We start from the raw sequence: 13,804 nt of genomic DNA, 5'->3' as shown, positions 1-13,804 counted from the left end.
CCTCTGGGCCGGTGCTCCTGCCTCACACCTAGCTCAGCTTCACGCTGTTGAAACCAAAGCTTTCAGAATCATTGGAATCTCCTGCGATGAAGCTAACTTTGAGGGCCTTTCACTCACTCACCACAGGCAGGTTGGTGGTCTTTCTGTCTTCTACCGACTCCTCTCCGGCCTTGCTCCCCCAGCTCTCTCTGTGCTCTGTCCCCCTAAAATTCCTGGCAGTCGCACAAGATCTGCCAGCAACCCTCTTATGGTTAAACTGCCAAAATCTAGGCTCTCTGCTCACCTTCACTCTTTCATTCCCCTTTTTCCCCACCTCTGGAACAAAGTCCCCCACTCCCTTCAATCCCACTCCTCCCTCCAGGTCTTTAAAACAGCTGTTCACCACCATCTCTTATCTTCTCCCATCCAAAACCTTGATCTTTTCTACCCCCGCTAATTTTCACCCCAGATACACTTTTGTTTGGAAATTCCAACTTCTTTCCTGGAAGTCCTTGCAGTGTTGATACGTATGAAACCTCTACCACCTCCCGCCAAGCCCTCCCCCTCCGACATTTCTCTCGGTGTCTTGCTCTCAAATGTTGTGTTTGTGTCCTTCCCCCTCTCTCCCCATCTAGTGTTCCGCTCCCCTTATTTTGTGTTTTATGTGTCGGTTGACTTTTTGTGTGATTAATGTTTGCTCTTTCACGAGCCTCGATCTTGTATAGAAAAAAAAACAAAAAAAACAACAACAATAATAACAAGCATTCTCAGTATTGCGCTGCAATACATGTCCCCTTCCGGCAGTCTGTCGTCTGGAAAACTGTTGGGGAAATTACCAAAGTTCAAAGTGCCATAACTTTGTCAAAAATGATCGAAATGTCGTGAAGTTCGAACTTGATCTGTAACTTATCATGAGGAAACCACGTACCAAGTTTGAAATCATTATCATTAAGAGTTTAGAAAACAAAGTCCGGAAAACTGTTCTTTGCGTGGCGGACGGACTGACAGACTGACAGTCTGTCAGTCTGTCAGTCTGTCAGTCTGACAGACAGACTGACGGACGTAGTGCAAACCTATAGTTCCCTCCAGTGTTCACCGGTAGGGGACTAATTATAACAAGCATTCTCAGTATTGCGCTGCAATACATGTCCCCTTCCGGCAGTCTGTCGTCCAGAAAACTCTTTGGGAAAATACCAAAGTTCAAAGTGCCATAACTTTGTCAAAAATGATCGAAACGTCGTGAAGTTCGAACTTGATCTGTAACTTATCCTAAGGAAACCATGTACCAAGTTTGACATCATTAGCATTCAGAGTTTCGGGAAAAAAAAGTCCGGAAAACTGTTCTTTGCGTGATGGACGGACAGACAGACGGACAGACAGACAGACAGACAGACAGACGGACAGATGGACAGACTGACAGACTGACGGAGTGCAAACCTATAGTCCCCTCCGGTGTACACCGGTAGGGGACTAATAATAATAATACTTGCTGAATGCACCCAGCGTTGCCCGGGTTATTTTTGAATGAATTTAATCTTCTGTACATAGGCCTGACGCGAGCCCAGTATCAGTTAGTGCTCAACGATTCCTTGTTCTTTCTTCTGTCGGGCCCCGCGAGAGAGAATTTTGAAAGCATGTGTTGAAATCAGTCAGATATTCCTATTAAGTGCATAAGTTGTACTTCCAGAGAATTTTTTAACGAAGAAGAAGATTTATTGTGAAATGGGCCCAGCCCGGCCGAAGCGGCCTCGACCGGCCTCGCCACCTAGCCGATAACCGTCCCGGGGCCCGTCACGACATTTTTTGTTTCAGAGGTTTCCTCTTATCTTTCACAGTTCAGGAGATTAGCGCGTGCAGACAAACAAACAAACATTTTATTTTATATATATAAATAAATATAGAAAATAAGAAGAGGAGGAAAGACGCGTGTTAGCATTGCTTAGCAACCGGTCCAAGTCTAAGTTCCATGACCCACAGTGAGCAGACCGAGTGTGCAGTGGCTATCTTTCATTTGTGTATATTTTTGTTCCCCGTCATCACTGGCTGCCCTTGCCACCCCTCAATACTGCCTGCCCTCGCTACTCCCTCAACACTGCCTGTCCTCACTATCCTCTCACCTCTGCCTGCCATCACTACCCCCTCAGCACTGTATGTCCGCACTACTGCCTGCCCTCACTACCACCTCAGCACTGCCTGCCCTTGCTATGCCCTAATAATGAACCGTTTTCAAAACTTGAACAAATAGAGAGGGGTTCCTTACCCTATTACGAATATGTCCCTTACCTGGAGCATCATTTTATCTGGGGCCTGCCCTGATTATGCCAACATGCACTAGGAATTATCTATTCTAATCTCTCCCAATTTCCCCCCTGAGACCAGATCCATAACAATGTATATACAGTAAACCAGAGTCAGAGTCTAAGGTTGCCACAAAATTTTCCAGCTCCTCAGGTGCAAAAGCCGCAGAGTCAGGAGCAGTTGGGTATGACTGGGATTGATGGGTACGGAGAGAGAGAGGGGCTAGGGATGCAAGATTGTGGTGCCATTTGAAGTGAGGGAAGTGATGAAAGGGGATCCTACACCAGAGACAGACTTGACAAGGCACCACCAGGTTTTAGAGGAGAGAGACAAGTTTGAAAGCTCATTCTTGTGATTGAACAGATCTTGTTTTCTGGCTCTCTTGAGGGTAGACACAAACTTGTGGGACTGGTAGAATGATCTGAGGTTGCCTTTGGCTGAAATTGATTTCCAGCAGGAGAATGCAAGTTGTTTTAAAGCAACTGCCACACCACAGGAATCAGAGTACCAAGAGCTGAAGTATGGGTTAGATAAATTGAAGATGAGATGGGATAAATGTGTGCATAAGAGAGAGCAGATTTCTGTGGAAGAATTCCCAGGCTGAATATCAGGGGCAGTATACAGTGCATTCAGAAAGTATTCAGACCCCATCACTTTTTTCACATTTTGTTATGTTGCAGCCTTATGCTGAAATCGTTTAAATTCATTTTTTCCCTCATAAATCTACACTCAATACCCCATAATGACAAAGAGAAAACAGGATTTTAGAAAGTTTTGCAAATTTATTTTAAAAAAAAAACTGAAATATCACATTGACATAAGTATTCATACCCTTAACTCAGTACTTAGTTGAAGCACCTTTGGCAGCGATTACAGCCTCGAGTCTTCTTGGGTATGATGTGACAAGCTTTGCACACCTGGATTTGGGGATTTTCTGCCATTCTTCTCTGTAGATCCTCTCAAGGTCTCTCAGGTTGGATGGGGACCGTCGGTGGACAGCCATTTTCAGGTCTCTCCAGAGATGTTCGATTGGGTTCAAGTCAGGGCTCTGGCTGGGCCACTCAAGGACCTTCACAGAGTTGTCCCTAAGCTACTCCTGCATTGTCTTGGCTGTGTGCTTAGGGTCATTGTCCTGTTGGAAGGTGAACCTTCAGCCCAGTCTGAGATCCTGAGTGCTCTGTTTCAGGTTTTCATTTAGGATATCTCTGTACTTTGCTCCGTTCATTGTTCCCTCAACCCTGACCAGTCCCCCAGTCCCTGCTGCTGAAAAACACCCCCACAGCATGATGCTGCCCCCACCATGCTTCACCGTTGTGATGGTATTGGGCAGGTGATGAGCGGTGCCTGGTTTCCTCCAGACATGACGCTTAGAATTGAGGCCAAACAGTTCAATCTTGGTTTCATCAGACCACAGAATCTTGTTTCTCACAGTCTGAGAGTCCTTTAGGTGCTTTTTTGGAAACTCCAACCGGGCTTTCATGTGTCTTTAACTGAGGAGAGGCCTCCATCTGGCCACTCTGCCATAAAGCCCAGATCAGTGGAGTGTTGCAGTGATGGTTGTCCTTCTGGAAGGTTCTCCCATCTCCACACAGGATCTCTGGAGCTCAGCCAGAGTGACCATAGGGTTCTTGGTTACCTGTCTTACCAAGGCCCTTCTCCCCCGATTGCTCAGTTTGGCAGGGCGGCCAGCTCTAGGAAGAGTCCTGGTTGTTCCAAACTTCTTCCATTTAAGAATTATGGAGGCCACTGTGCTCTTGGGAACCTTCAATGCAACAGAAATTTTTTTGTAGGCTTCCCCAGATCTGTACCTCGACACAATTCTGTCTCTGAGCTCTCCAGGCAGTTCCTTAGACCTCATGGCTTGGTTTTTGCTCTGATATGCATTGTCAGCTGTGAGACCTTATATAGACAGGTGTGTGCCTTTCCAAATCATGTCCAATCAATTGAATTTACCACAGGTGGACTCCAATCAAGGTGGAGAAACATCTCAAATATGATCAAGAGAAATGGGAGGTACCTGAGCTAAATTTCAAGTGTCACAGCAAAGGGTCTGAATACTTATGTCAATGTGATATTTCAGTTTTTTCTTTTTATAAATTTGTATACTTTCTGAATGCACTGTATATAGGAGACGAGTCCTGAGGTATGATGGCTGCCAATTTGCCTGAGTGAACTGCCAGACCTGTCTGTGCTGTGGCTGGTCTCTGAGAATGGCCAGAGAGATGTTGACCCTCACAAGCACATGATCACTTGAGCCAATTGGGGCAGAGGATGAGAGAGCTTCATGGCGAAGTTATCACCAAATCCAGAAGGGAAAATTTGCCATTGGGAGAAATCAGGGCTGGAAAGTTCATGGATTGAGTCAGTTCAACGAAGTCAAAGATGTTCTTTGCTGAAGTGCCATGGCTGTTGAGGGAGGTAGCAACACCCAGCCAAGTTCCATGGTGACAGTTGATGTCACCACATATGAGGAAGAGAGAGTTGGGATGGGTAGATAGAAGTTGGTCCATAGATGGAGTCATCACTGTTGTGAGGACGGAACAACACAGAGAGAAACATGAGTTAGGAGTGGAGGGAAAGCCACAGCCAGAGGTACTCCTGGGGTTTGGTATGTATAAGAGCAGTACAGCAGTAGTGATAAATGTCGTTTTTCCCATGTACAGCGCAACTCTAAATAATCTAATATAGATATGTAATACAGATTATGTAATGTTATACAGTTTTGTTACACAGAGCTGTCTAGGTTTTATCCCCAATGGACTCGTTCTAAACTAAAATGGCTGCTGTATGCATTTCCATCTGGAGGTATTGTATGTCAGAACATGCTATTCCTTGAGTAGGGATTGTAGCCGACTGTACCGTCTGTATTTTGGTTGTGGACCATATTTTGGCATCCAACCATATTTCTCATAAAGAATATACCATTGTTTGCCAATAGGTTAGCCAAATTTATTGCCTTTTAGATGTTAACTTTAGACCAAGTTCATTGAAAGAGTGAGGTAAGTAGTTGGAGGATAAGTTATCTCACCTCAGCTTGCATTTTGATTTGGCATTAACGACCATGGGTGGAAAATGGAGTGGAGGGTGGAGGGGTGGGGAGGCACAGGCAAGACGAGCCAAGTGGACTTCTTCTTCTTCTGTTAGTTTCTGCGTATAAATCACTTGGTCATCATTTTCATTGCAAATCCAAAAACAGTTCAGAAAAAGTTAAGTTGCAGTGCAGAACGAAGTTATTTTTGCCTCTGGGTTATCCTTTTCAGCCTTTCTGTTATAAATGAAGACTCATCCAGCAATAACAGACACACATTCTTGACGTTTGAGTTTCCATGTATGTATTCTTGTACCAGAAAACTTTTTGTGTGATTTGTCATTTCCTTGTTTTATTGGAAGGTGTGAAAACATTTTGTTACCTTGGAGACATGCTGAATGGAGAAGGAGGATCAGACTCAGCAACGGTTGCTGGAGTGAGATGTGCATGGAAGAAGTTTCGGGAACTGAGTGGCGTGCTGATGAGGAGGGGAGTGTCGCTGAAGCTGAAGAGAAAGGTGTATGCTGCATGTGTGAGAAGTGTTATGATTTATGGGAGCGAGACATGGGTAATGAACGTAGAGCAGCAACGAAGGCTGGAAAGGGTGGAAATGCGAATGGTTCGGTGGATGTGCGGAGTATCGTTGAGAGAGAGGAAGACAAATGATGAATTGCGAAAGATGATGGGAATAGAGCCTATGATTGATGCTGTGAAGAGGAAAAGGTTGCGATGGTTTGGTCATGTGTTGAGGAAGGATGAAAGTGACTGGTTGAGAAGAGTGATGGAAATGAATGTAGAAGGAAGTAGAGGACGGGGAAGACCGAGAAAGACTTGGCTAAAGATGGTGGAAGAAGAAATGCGGGCACTGGGGTTAACAAGGAGAGATGCAGAAAATATGGCAAAATGGAGAAGATTGTGATGGGGACCGCAAGGCTAACCCCCGCTCTAGCAGGGAAAATGGCCTTAAAATGCATGTTGTTGTGTTGTTGTCATTTGCCTGTTTTCCAAATCCTCTTTCCAGGCCTCTCCAGCCACTCCTGCATGTAGTCTCTTCCCCACATGCACAGCATGATCCAAACACTGAAGGAATTTTCAACTTGCCTGCCATTAGGAGTGTTTCCGACTCATCGATCTCTATTGGAAATTCCCAAATGACGTCATTAATCTTACCCACTAATTATAAACTTGCCAACCTGGAAGGCATGCCCTGGACCCCATTCTACTTACACAGCAACAATTAAACAATGTGATTGAGCTATTCTAGTGCGACACGGTGGTTAGTTTCTGCACTGCGGTTTGTCTGCGGAAATAGAGGTGGAAGGGAAAAAATATTTTATTATCTCCCAGCAGTTATCATCAGAAGAGAAAACTATACTTCCTCATTTGCTCCATTTTCTGTATTGGTGAGTTGTAAGTTCTTGCATTGTCATTAGCAATGGTCCGGCCCGGAGTTGGCTTAACAGTTAAGGTGGCTGGCTTGAGATCTGGCACAGCTATGCACCATAAAATGTTGCAGCCAAGCAGCTAGAAGGCGACATACAAGCCACCAGCACCACCACCACCACCACCACCACCACCAGAAATGGTCTGTAACTTGCAAACAGCCAGTAAGTTAACTGATTAAAAGGTGCCACACAAGTAATTCGTGATGAAGATGTCACGTCATTTCGATCAAGATTCATCTCGTCATGTGCCACAGATCCTGCCTGGTATTGATGAGGTGTGCTACCGGTGCATAACCTCATCAACACCAGCCAGGAACTGTGGCACTGGACGAAATTAATCTTGATCAAAAGTCCAATTGGATAATAGTCTCTGTCAAGTTAGTGTCGGTCCCCATCAGTCGGCAAAATAAACTGGATTTAATCAACTCGAAGTTTATAGAAGTAAAAGTTTAACTATGAATAAGGTGTGCCTGACAATATCAGCATTGCCCATTTGTCAAAGTGAAAGGGAGAGAGAGAGAATGGTTAAGAGTCTGCCACATCATTTCCTATTGCAGTAAACATACTATAAACAACATTCAGTCAATACATCCATTGTCTATCAAAAATCCACTCCGCTGCTCATCCACATGCTTCCTTTTCAAGAACCCTCTCCATGAATATAATGGAAGTCTTCAGATTGCTCTTTCAGGCAGGTCTTGGTCCCTTCATTTAATTTCCTGTCATAGGCGAATCATGCAAGTTGGACTTCAAATACCGAAACAATATTCACGAGGGATGAGATCCAAGTTGTATGGGGAGTATTCGATCTGCTTGAAGCCACAGCCATGAATGGCAGTCTGTCCAACATGGGCCTTGTGCATATATACACACGTTGTTGTGAATGAGGAACACACCTTTGGTCAACATTCCTTGGCATTCATCCTTTAAGGTCTGCTGCACATTTTGAAAATTCTCATCAGCATTTAACTATTGAGAAATAAAGTTGGCTGGGTCTTCAGCAGCGGTTTTAGAAGTTCGCAACGTGACGCCCGCCGGCTGTTGTTCATATTGAGTTTCGAGGTTTCGGGAGGACCCATCTTTCCAAGTCGTTGGACATATCTTCGAACTTTACTAGCGATCATATTGTTTGTGTGTCGGCTTCGTCTCTTTACTAGCATGAATCAGCTCCTTGTGCTCGCCTCACCACATGTCGCTGCAGCGGCACGGGCTTGTTCAAACTGAGGACAATGACCTTACTGAACTTGAGTTGCTGTGTTGTCATGATTTACACCAATCATAATATAAACATTTCTTTTGTACAAATTTATTTGTAATATTGGTGATATTATTTATTTGTAATTTATTTGTAATATATAAATGTCCAAGTGTTGTAACGGCTCCAAATGGTCAAGGGTCTAACCTGTCTTATTGGTCTGTAGGGTGTAAGGGGTCTAAATCGTGTTGAGGTCTCAGGGGTCAAAAGGGACTTAATGGGTGTAAAAGCTTAAAGGGTATAAAAGGTTGGAAGGTTGAAGCGATCTAAATGTGCCTAAAGTATTGAAAGGGTCTTAAAGGTAAAAGTGGTCTTCAGGGTATTTTGGGTCTTTAATATATTTTGGGTCTTCGGGGTTATTCGGGGCATTTTTGGGTCTTCAGGGTAATTTGGGTATTTTGGGTCTTCGGAGTCTTCTGGGTCTTTTGAGTTTTTAAGGGACTTTGGGGTCTTTATGGTCTTTCAGGGTATTGGTGGTCTTAAGGGTCTTGGGGAACTTAAAGGGTCTTGGGGAACTTAAAGGGTCTTCAATGGTCTCAGCCCTAAGGGGTCTCAGCAGTCCAAAGGGTCGAAAGGTATATTCCAATGGTACGTAATGAATAGATGCACACAATAATAGATAGGATGCAACTTAGTTTTTTTTTTTTTTGGTATACAAGATGGAGGCTCGTGAAAGAGCTAACATTAATCACAAAAAAACCAAACGGACACACAACACATAATAAAAGGAGCGGGAGACAAGATAGGGAGAGAGAGGGAAGCACACAAGTACAACATTTGAGAGCAGGGACATCGGGAGATCTGTGGGAGGGAGAGGGCTTGGGGGGGCATGGGAATGGTTGGGCGGGGAGGGGGGAGGTAAAAAAAACCACATGGACACTGATAGGACTTCCAGGAAAGAAGTCGGTATTTCAAAAAAGTGGATCTGGGGTGAATTAACTGGCGTTCACACTACGTAGTTAATATGATCTGGCATCCACACATTACGTAGTTAATAGACATAAATTCACACGGCTTCATGGACGGACGGACGGACGGCTTCACAGTCGGTTATATATGTATGGATTACTTATGCACGTGGGGTAAATTGAGAAGACTTGGGGGAAAAAGAAGCCAAAAAGGGGGGTGGATTGGATAATAGGAGAGAGAGAAAGAACGGTAGCGTGATTGTTGGAAGAAAGAGGAGAGAATGCAAGGTTGCAGTACCCGAAAGTCGACAATACGAGGTCAATCATTAGCAGCATGTTGGTCACGGGCGCCGCCACTGCACAGTCCATTTGGCTACACGCAATCCAGTTAGTACATAGTTATTGGGGGCGCGACTGTAAAGCATGCATCCGTGACATTGGATTGTTGTTTCAGGTGTACACACAATTGCGTAATCACTCACACATGTTTCTTGGGGTCCACCAGGATGGAACTGTATATCCAAGCAATTTTCCATGAGTTACTTGTTTTATTGCTGTTGTTGTTCTGTCCTCATGTTAGTTTGGTGGTGACGACGATTTAAAGAAACAGTGGTCATTCAATTATCCGAACGTTTACCCATGTTCTTGCTGTTATCCAAAAACAGTTAATTTCCTTCTCACTCTAGCCTCTTGTTTACTTCTCCAATGTTCATGTATTGTAGCACCCCATTTTCAGTGCACACATCCCAATCACACTTTAATTTAAAATTCAATGAACAGACAATATTTGGTCCATTAAACACGTGCCATATACACATCCACCAGGGGCAAACTTACACCGACAGCAGCTCACCCAAATTATACAGTTAACCCAAAGCAGGTTCGTTTACCTGACCATTGGCACAAAATGGCTTCCTTGATTTGCTTTTAAGATATCCCGGGATCTTTGTTATCCAAAACCAAAATGCAGACACTGCAGTCGGCTCTACGCTCCGATCTGAAAGACAAATACTTCGGGACGCAGCCCTCATCTTAGCAGGTTCTTCGGAGTTTGTGCTACTGCTGCTTTCTGCTGCCCCAAGCAGCACTTCAAATAAATAATCTTTCTGTTTAATGCAGTGCCAGTGGATTATGGCATCTCGTACAATCCCTGACGGTCTCAGAGCCCTTCAAGATAAGTCCAAATCACTCGAGGAGCCAAATGGTGCCCACACAGCATTAAAGTTAGCGGAAAGTAGAATAACCAGGGAAACAGATTTTCCTTTTATTTATCAGATATGCATGCCTTAAACACATATTGGGATTGTTAAGCTTTCCTAGAACATTGCAGGGAATTTTCTTTTTCAGGATTACCAAAGGTTTAGATGTCAATTTTTGGATTATGTGTAGCACAACCTTAACCATGTCCTCTTTTTCAGCATTTGCTGTCAAATCGTAAGCTGTAATCTGCAGCTGTTGAGTCACTGAGGATTCTAATGAAAAGGGAGGGAGAGCCGCATAACCCTCAGGTCTAATACGTGTGAGGTAAAGAGGATGCAATGTGAGAAACCAAGTTTCCTCTCCCAGTATTTCCTTGTGGTACAAATGAAAGATTTCACAGTTTCTTTTGCCAAAAAAATAGGCCAATGCGTTCCAGCAGTCTCGCCAAATTCCGATGCTCCGGCTACCACTGAGTACGCAGTGGCAAACCTCGCTGTGTGTTCCTTGCCACACCACTGCCTCGGCAGCACTAAGGTCCTTAACAAAGGGTGTATATATGTAAAAGCAGGATTTGATAAATGATTTCTATCAATTGGACAAATACTTGTACAACTACAATGGCACTTGGTGGAGCTGTTACCAAGCTGAACTGTTTGTTCTGTATCCACTGATAGGCCGGATCTGAATCCAGACATGAACCAAAATCTTGTTCTTGTCACCTAACTAACTTATCCACCTAGTTTTGTCATAACCAGTCCCCAACGTTTTTGAAATATCGTGCTATATGTCGTGTGTTGCCCTATCATTCAATGGTGAAGAATCATTTAAAGATTTTAAAAAATTCTCATACACAGATGCAGATGTTCAACAAAATCGAATCAATTCGTCCTTGTCACTCACCCAACCTCTCCACCAAATTTCGTCCGACTCCACAACCGAGATATCCTGCTCACAGACAAATAAACAGACAAGGGCGAAAACATAACCTCCATCCACCGTTGGTGGTGGAGGTAAAAATAAATAATGTCGTTGTTCGATGTAGGTTACGTGTAGTGGCAATCGGAGGCACTGGTTTGTGAAGAAATGGTGTCTATGGAATGGGATGTGTAATCTGGCTGTCCCATCTATAGCGTGGATGTTAAATGTTACAAGAGTTGTCTTTAATGCTTTATGTGTAGCAAGAGCAAAGGCCAGAGGCACCAAATAGGAAACGTTTTGCTCCTTTGCCCTCCCGAGTTAGATAGGTACCCTAGCATTGGGGATAGAGAGGTACATGCCCTTTGGCAGAAATGGTAGGTAGCTAAGGTACAGATTGGTAGTTAGATACCTGTGTAGTAATTACCTGTATATGGTACGGATTAGTGGTTTGATACCTGTGTAGTAATTACCTGTCCTTGAGAGGGTAAGAGATTGCCATCAAAAGGAGAATGCGCAGTCGATGTTTGTTCATTCTTCATCCGCCAACAGTGTTTGTCCCTTCCCAAACTCACCCACCCCACATCCCACAAGTGATGTTTTTATATTTTTAATAATGTATTTTTGTCATATTATATTTGTGTATAAAACACCTTGGTGATGTCTGTGCTAGTCCAACTGTTCTCATCCCCACTGCACCACCCTCATATGCCATCCCCCAGTAAACTTAAGTTGATAAACCATGAGATTGGATTGATTGGATGTATATGTAGAGGAGGTTTTATGGGCTAAATGGCCTTTTCCTGTGTCCAAGTGCCTTGCATATCCTTACTTGTATAAGGCTAACATCTTTGGTCACATTCCTTGCATGGATCGAATGTTGGCTTCACTGGATGGCACCGGTGAAGACCGTTCCTAATACGCAATATGCTGCAATGGCTCCATAATGCTCCATGTATGAGTAAACACCAACAGCAGATTAGATTGTGTTCCAGAAATTTCTGGGCAAAGATGTCGGTCCGAAACACGTGTGGCTTTCGCTGCCCATCACCAATATTATAATGTTTGTCGTTTCGCTGTAGGGGGCTGCCATGCTCCTTCTGAATAGGTCCCGTCGGAACTCCATTAAAGTCGCAATACAATGCCTTGTTCACACGGCGTCCATCGCAGTGTGTTGCGGGAAATCATTTAGAAGGGCAGAAAACTATCTAAATTCAATCTCGCTGTGACATGGCTGTCCAGGTCGAATGGCAGATGGCAATGGCTAACTTTTTAATTTTCACGGGAAAAAAACAGCTCGAGCGATGATTGAACCACTCCTTTTGGTGTGTTTTTCAGGAGGAGGCAGAGCGGCAAGGAGACTCGAGAGGAAGATCAGGCGCTGAACAGGCCTCGGGTGCAAACCACCTCGACATAGAAGAATATGCCTCTGCACCGTCGCCACAGATGGAGGCTTCAACTGCAGCTCTGTGTGTAACAGAGCAAAGCCCAGAGGCACCAAACAGGAAACATCTTGCGCACCCCACTCCCTCTTCACAGCCCCTTCTCCTTCTTCTATAAGCCGATCCCACTAGATTTATATTTTATATCCTGCCTCCAGGTGTACTCATGATAAATCATGGGCAGCCGTCCTCTCTGACCTCCAGATCCCATCTGTACTGTCCTCAGCATTGCGTGGCTTTGAGGAATTGATCACCACGAGGGAGTGGACCCTGTGCCATGTCGCGAGTTATCGGGAAAAGCTCACATTTCTATCGGATAACCGCAGTCGTGCTCGGGTTCCTTTAACGTTTAACTCTTGTGGATGTTGCGCTTGAACCAGATTTGACTGGAGAGAAAGTATTTTTAGTCTGTTTCTCAGTTTATCTAATTAGAGCTATTTAAAAAAAAAAATTGTACTTAGTACTTCATATTTAATTCTAGGTAACTTTTCGCATCGATGTGCTCATGTTTTTCGAGGTTAGGGTTTTAAAAGAAGTAGTGCATCTCCGTCCAGAGAGTCACATGTACATTATTGCATTTATATGTATATATTCTTGTCACGGCACAGAGATAGAGACAGCCTTGTGACGTATCGCATGATAAAAAAAAGGATTCCAGAAACGAGACCGAATGCGATTTCAGCATCCTGATTGCGAGCTCTGAAGTTGCGTGGTTATTATTGGGTCGGTTTTCAAATTAGGAGAGCTGGGGTATCGAAGCACACCATGACCGAGCCCTGATGTAATAAGCAACTGCTCACATGCTCGATCGACAAGCATGAGTCCGACTCTTGAGCATGACCTTAGAGTTATGGAGATCGGTCACAGAGGTGGGATAGAGTGAGGGGTGGTGGAAGTGTGGCTTTGGTGGTGCCATGTCCATGCATTCCAATTACATCCTGCCTGTTGCACTGGCCGGGAGATCGTGTGTGACGCTCAAGATAAGCGTTAAGTTCGCTTTTTTTTTAGTATGAGAAAACATCCTGAGTATTAACTATAAACCTTGATTATTTCTTTCAGGTCTGCTTCCTGCTTGTGTATATACTGTATATTGTATGAATGGACCTGCTAGACTTGACAGATGTGCTATTACTCCAGGATCACACACATTTCCCCACCACCATTGGCCCAAATTCATGACGAACTTTTGTACTGTGGTTTTGTGCCAAAAACAATCATACAGAAGTCCCACGGTGGTGCGTTAGCAGCACCGAAAAAGAAGATGGAGTAAGTTCCGTTCCGAACATATTCGGCACTTGACTGATGTAATTGAGGTTAGGGTTAGGTACTGCCGA

The 13,804-nt window shown here is 44.2% G+C and overlaps 1 protein-coding gene across 11 annotated transcripts in view; it reads left to right on the top strand.

Moving 5' to 3' along the window:
- The window catches only part of LOC137423159 (CD166 antigen), a 292,494-nt gene extending 278,967 nt beyond the window's left edge, over positions 1-13,527 (top strand). For all 11 annotated transcript variants that reach the window (XM_078774648.1, XM_078774647.1, XM_078774646.1 and 8 more), the window contains exon 14: positions 12,367-13,527. In XM_078774648.1, the coding sequence (XP_078630774.1) occupies positions 12,367-12,445 (79 nt within the window). In that variant the 3' untranslated portion in view covers positions 12,446-13,527. The remainder of the gene's footprint in view (positions 1-12,366) is intronic.
- The last annotated feature ends 277 nt before the right edge of the window (positions 13,528-13,804 follow it).

Source organism: Myxine glutinosa, chromosome 3, assembly GCF_964187855.1.
Source record: "Myxine glutinosa chromosome 3, kmMyxGlut1.1, whole genome shotgun sequence".
In the NCBI taxonomy this organism is placed as follows: Eukaryota; Metazoa; Chordata; class Myxini; order Myxiniformes; family Myxinidae; genus Myxine; species Myxine glutinosa.
The sequence above is the reverse complement of the archived record's forward strand: the minus strand, read 5'-3'. Positions and strand labels throughout refer to the sequence as shown.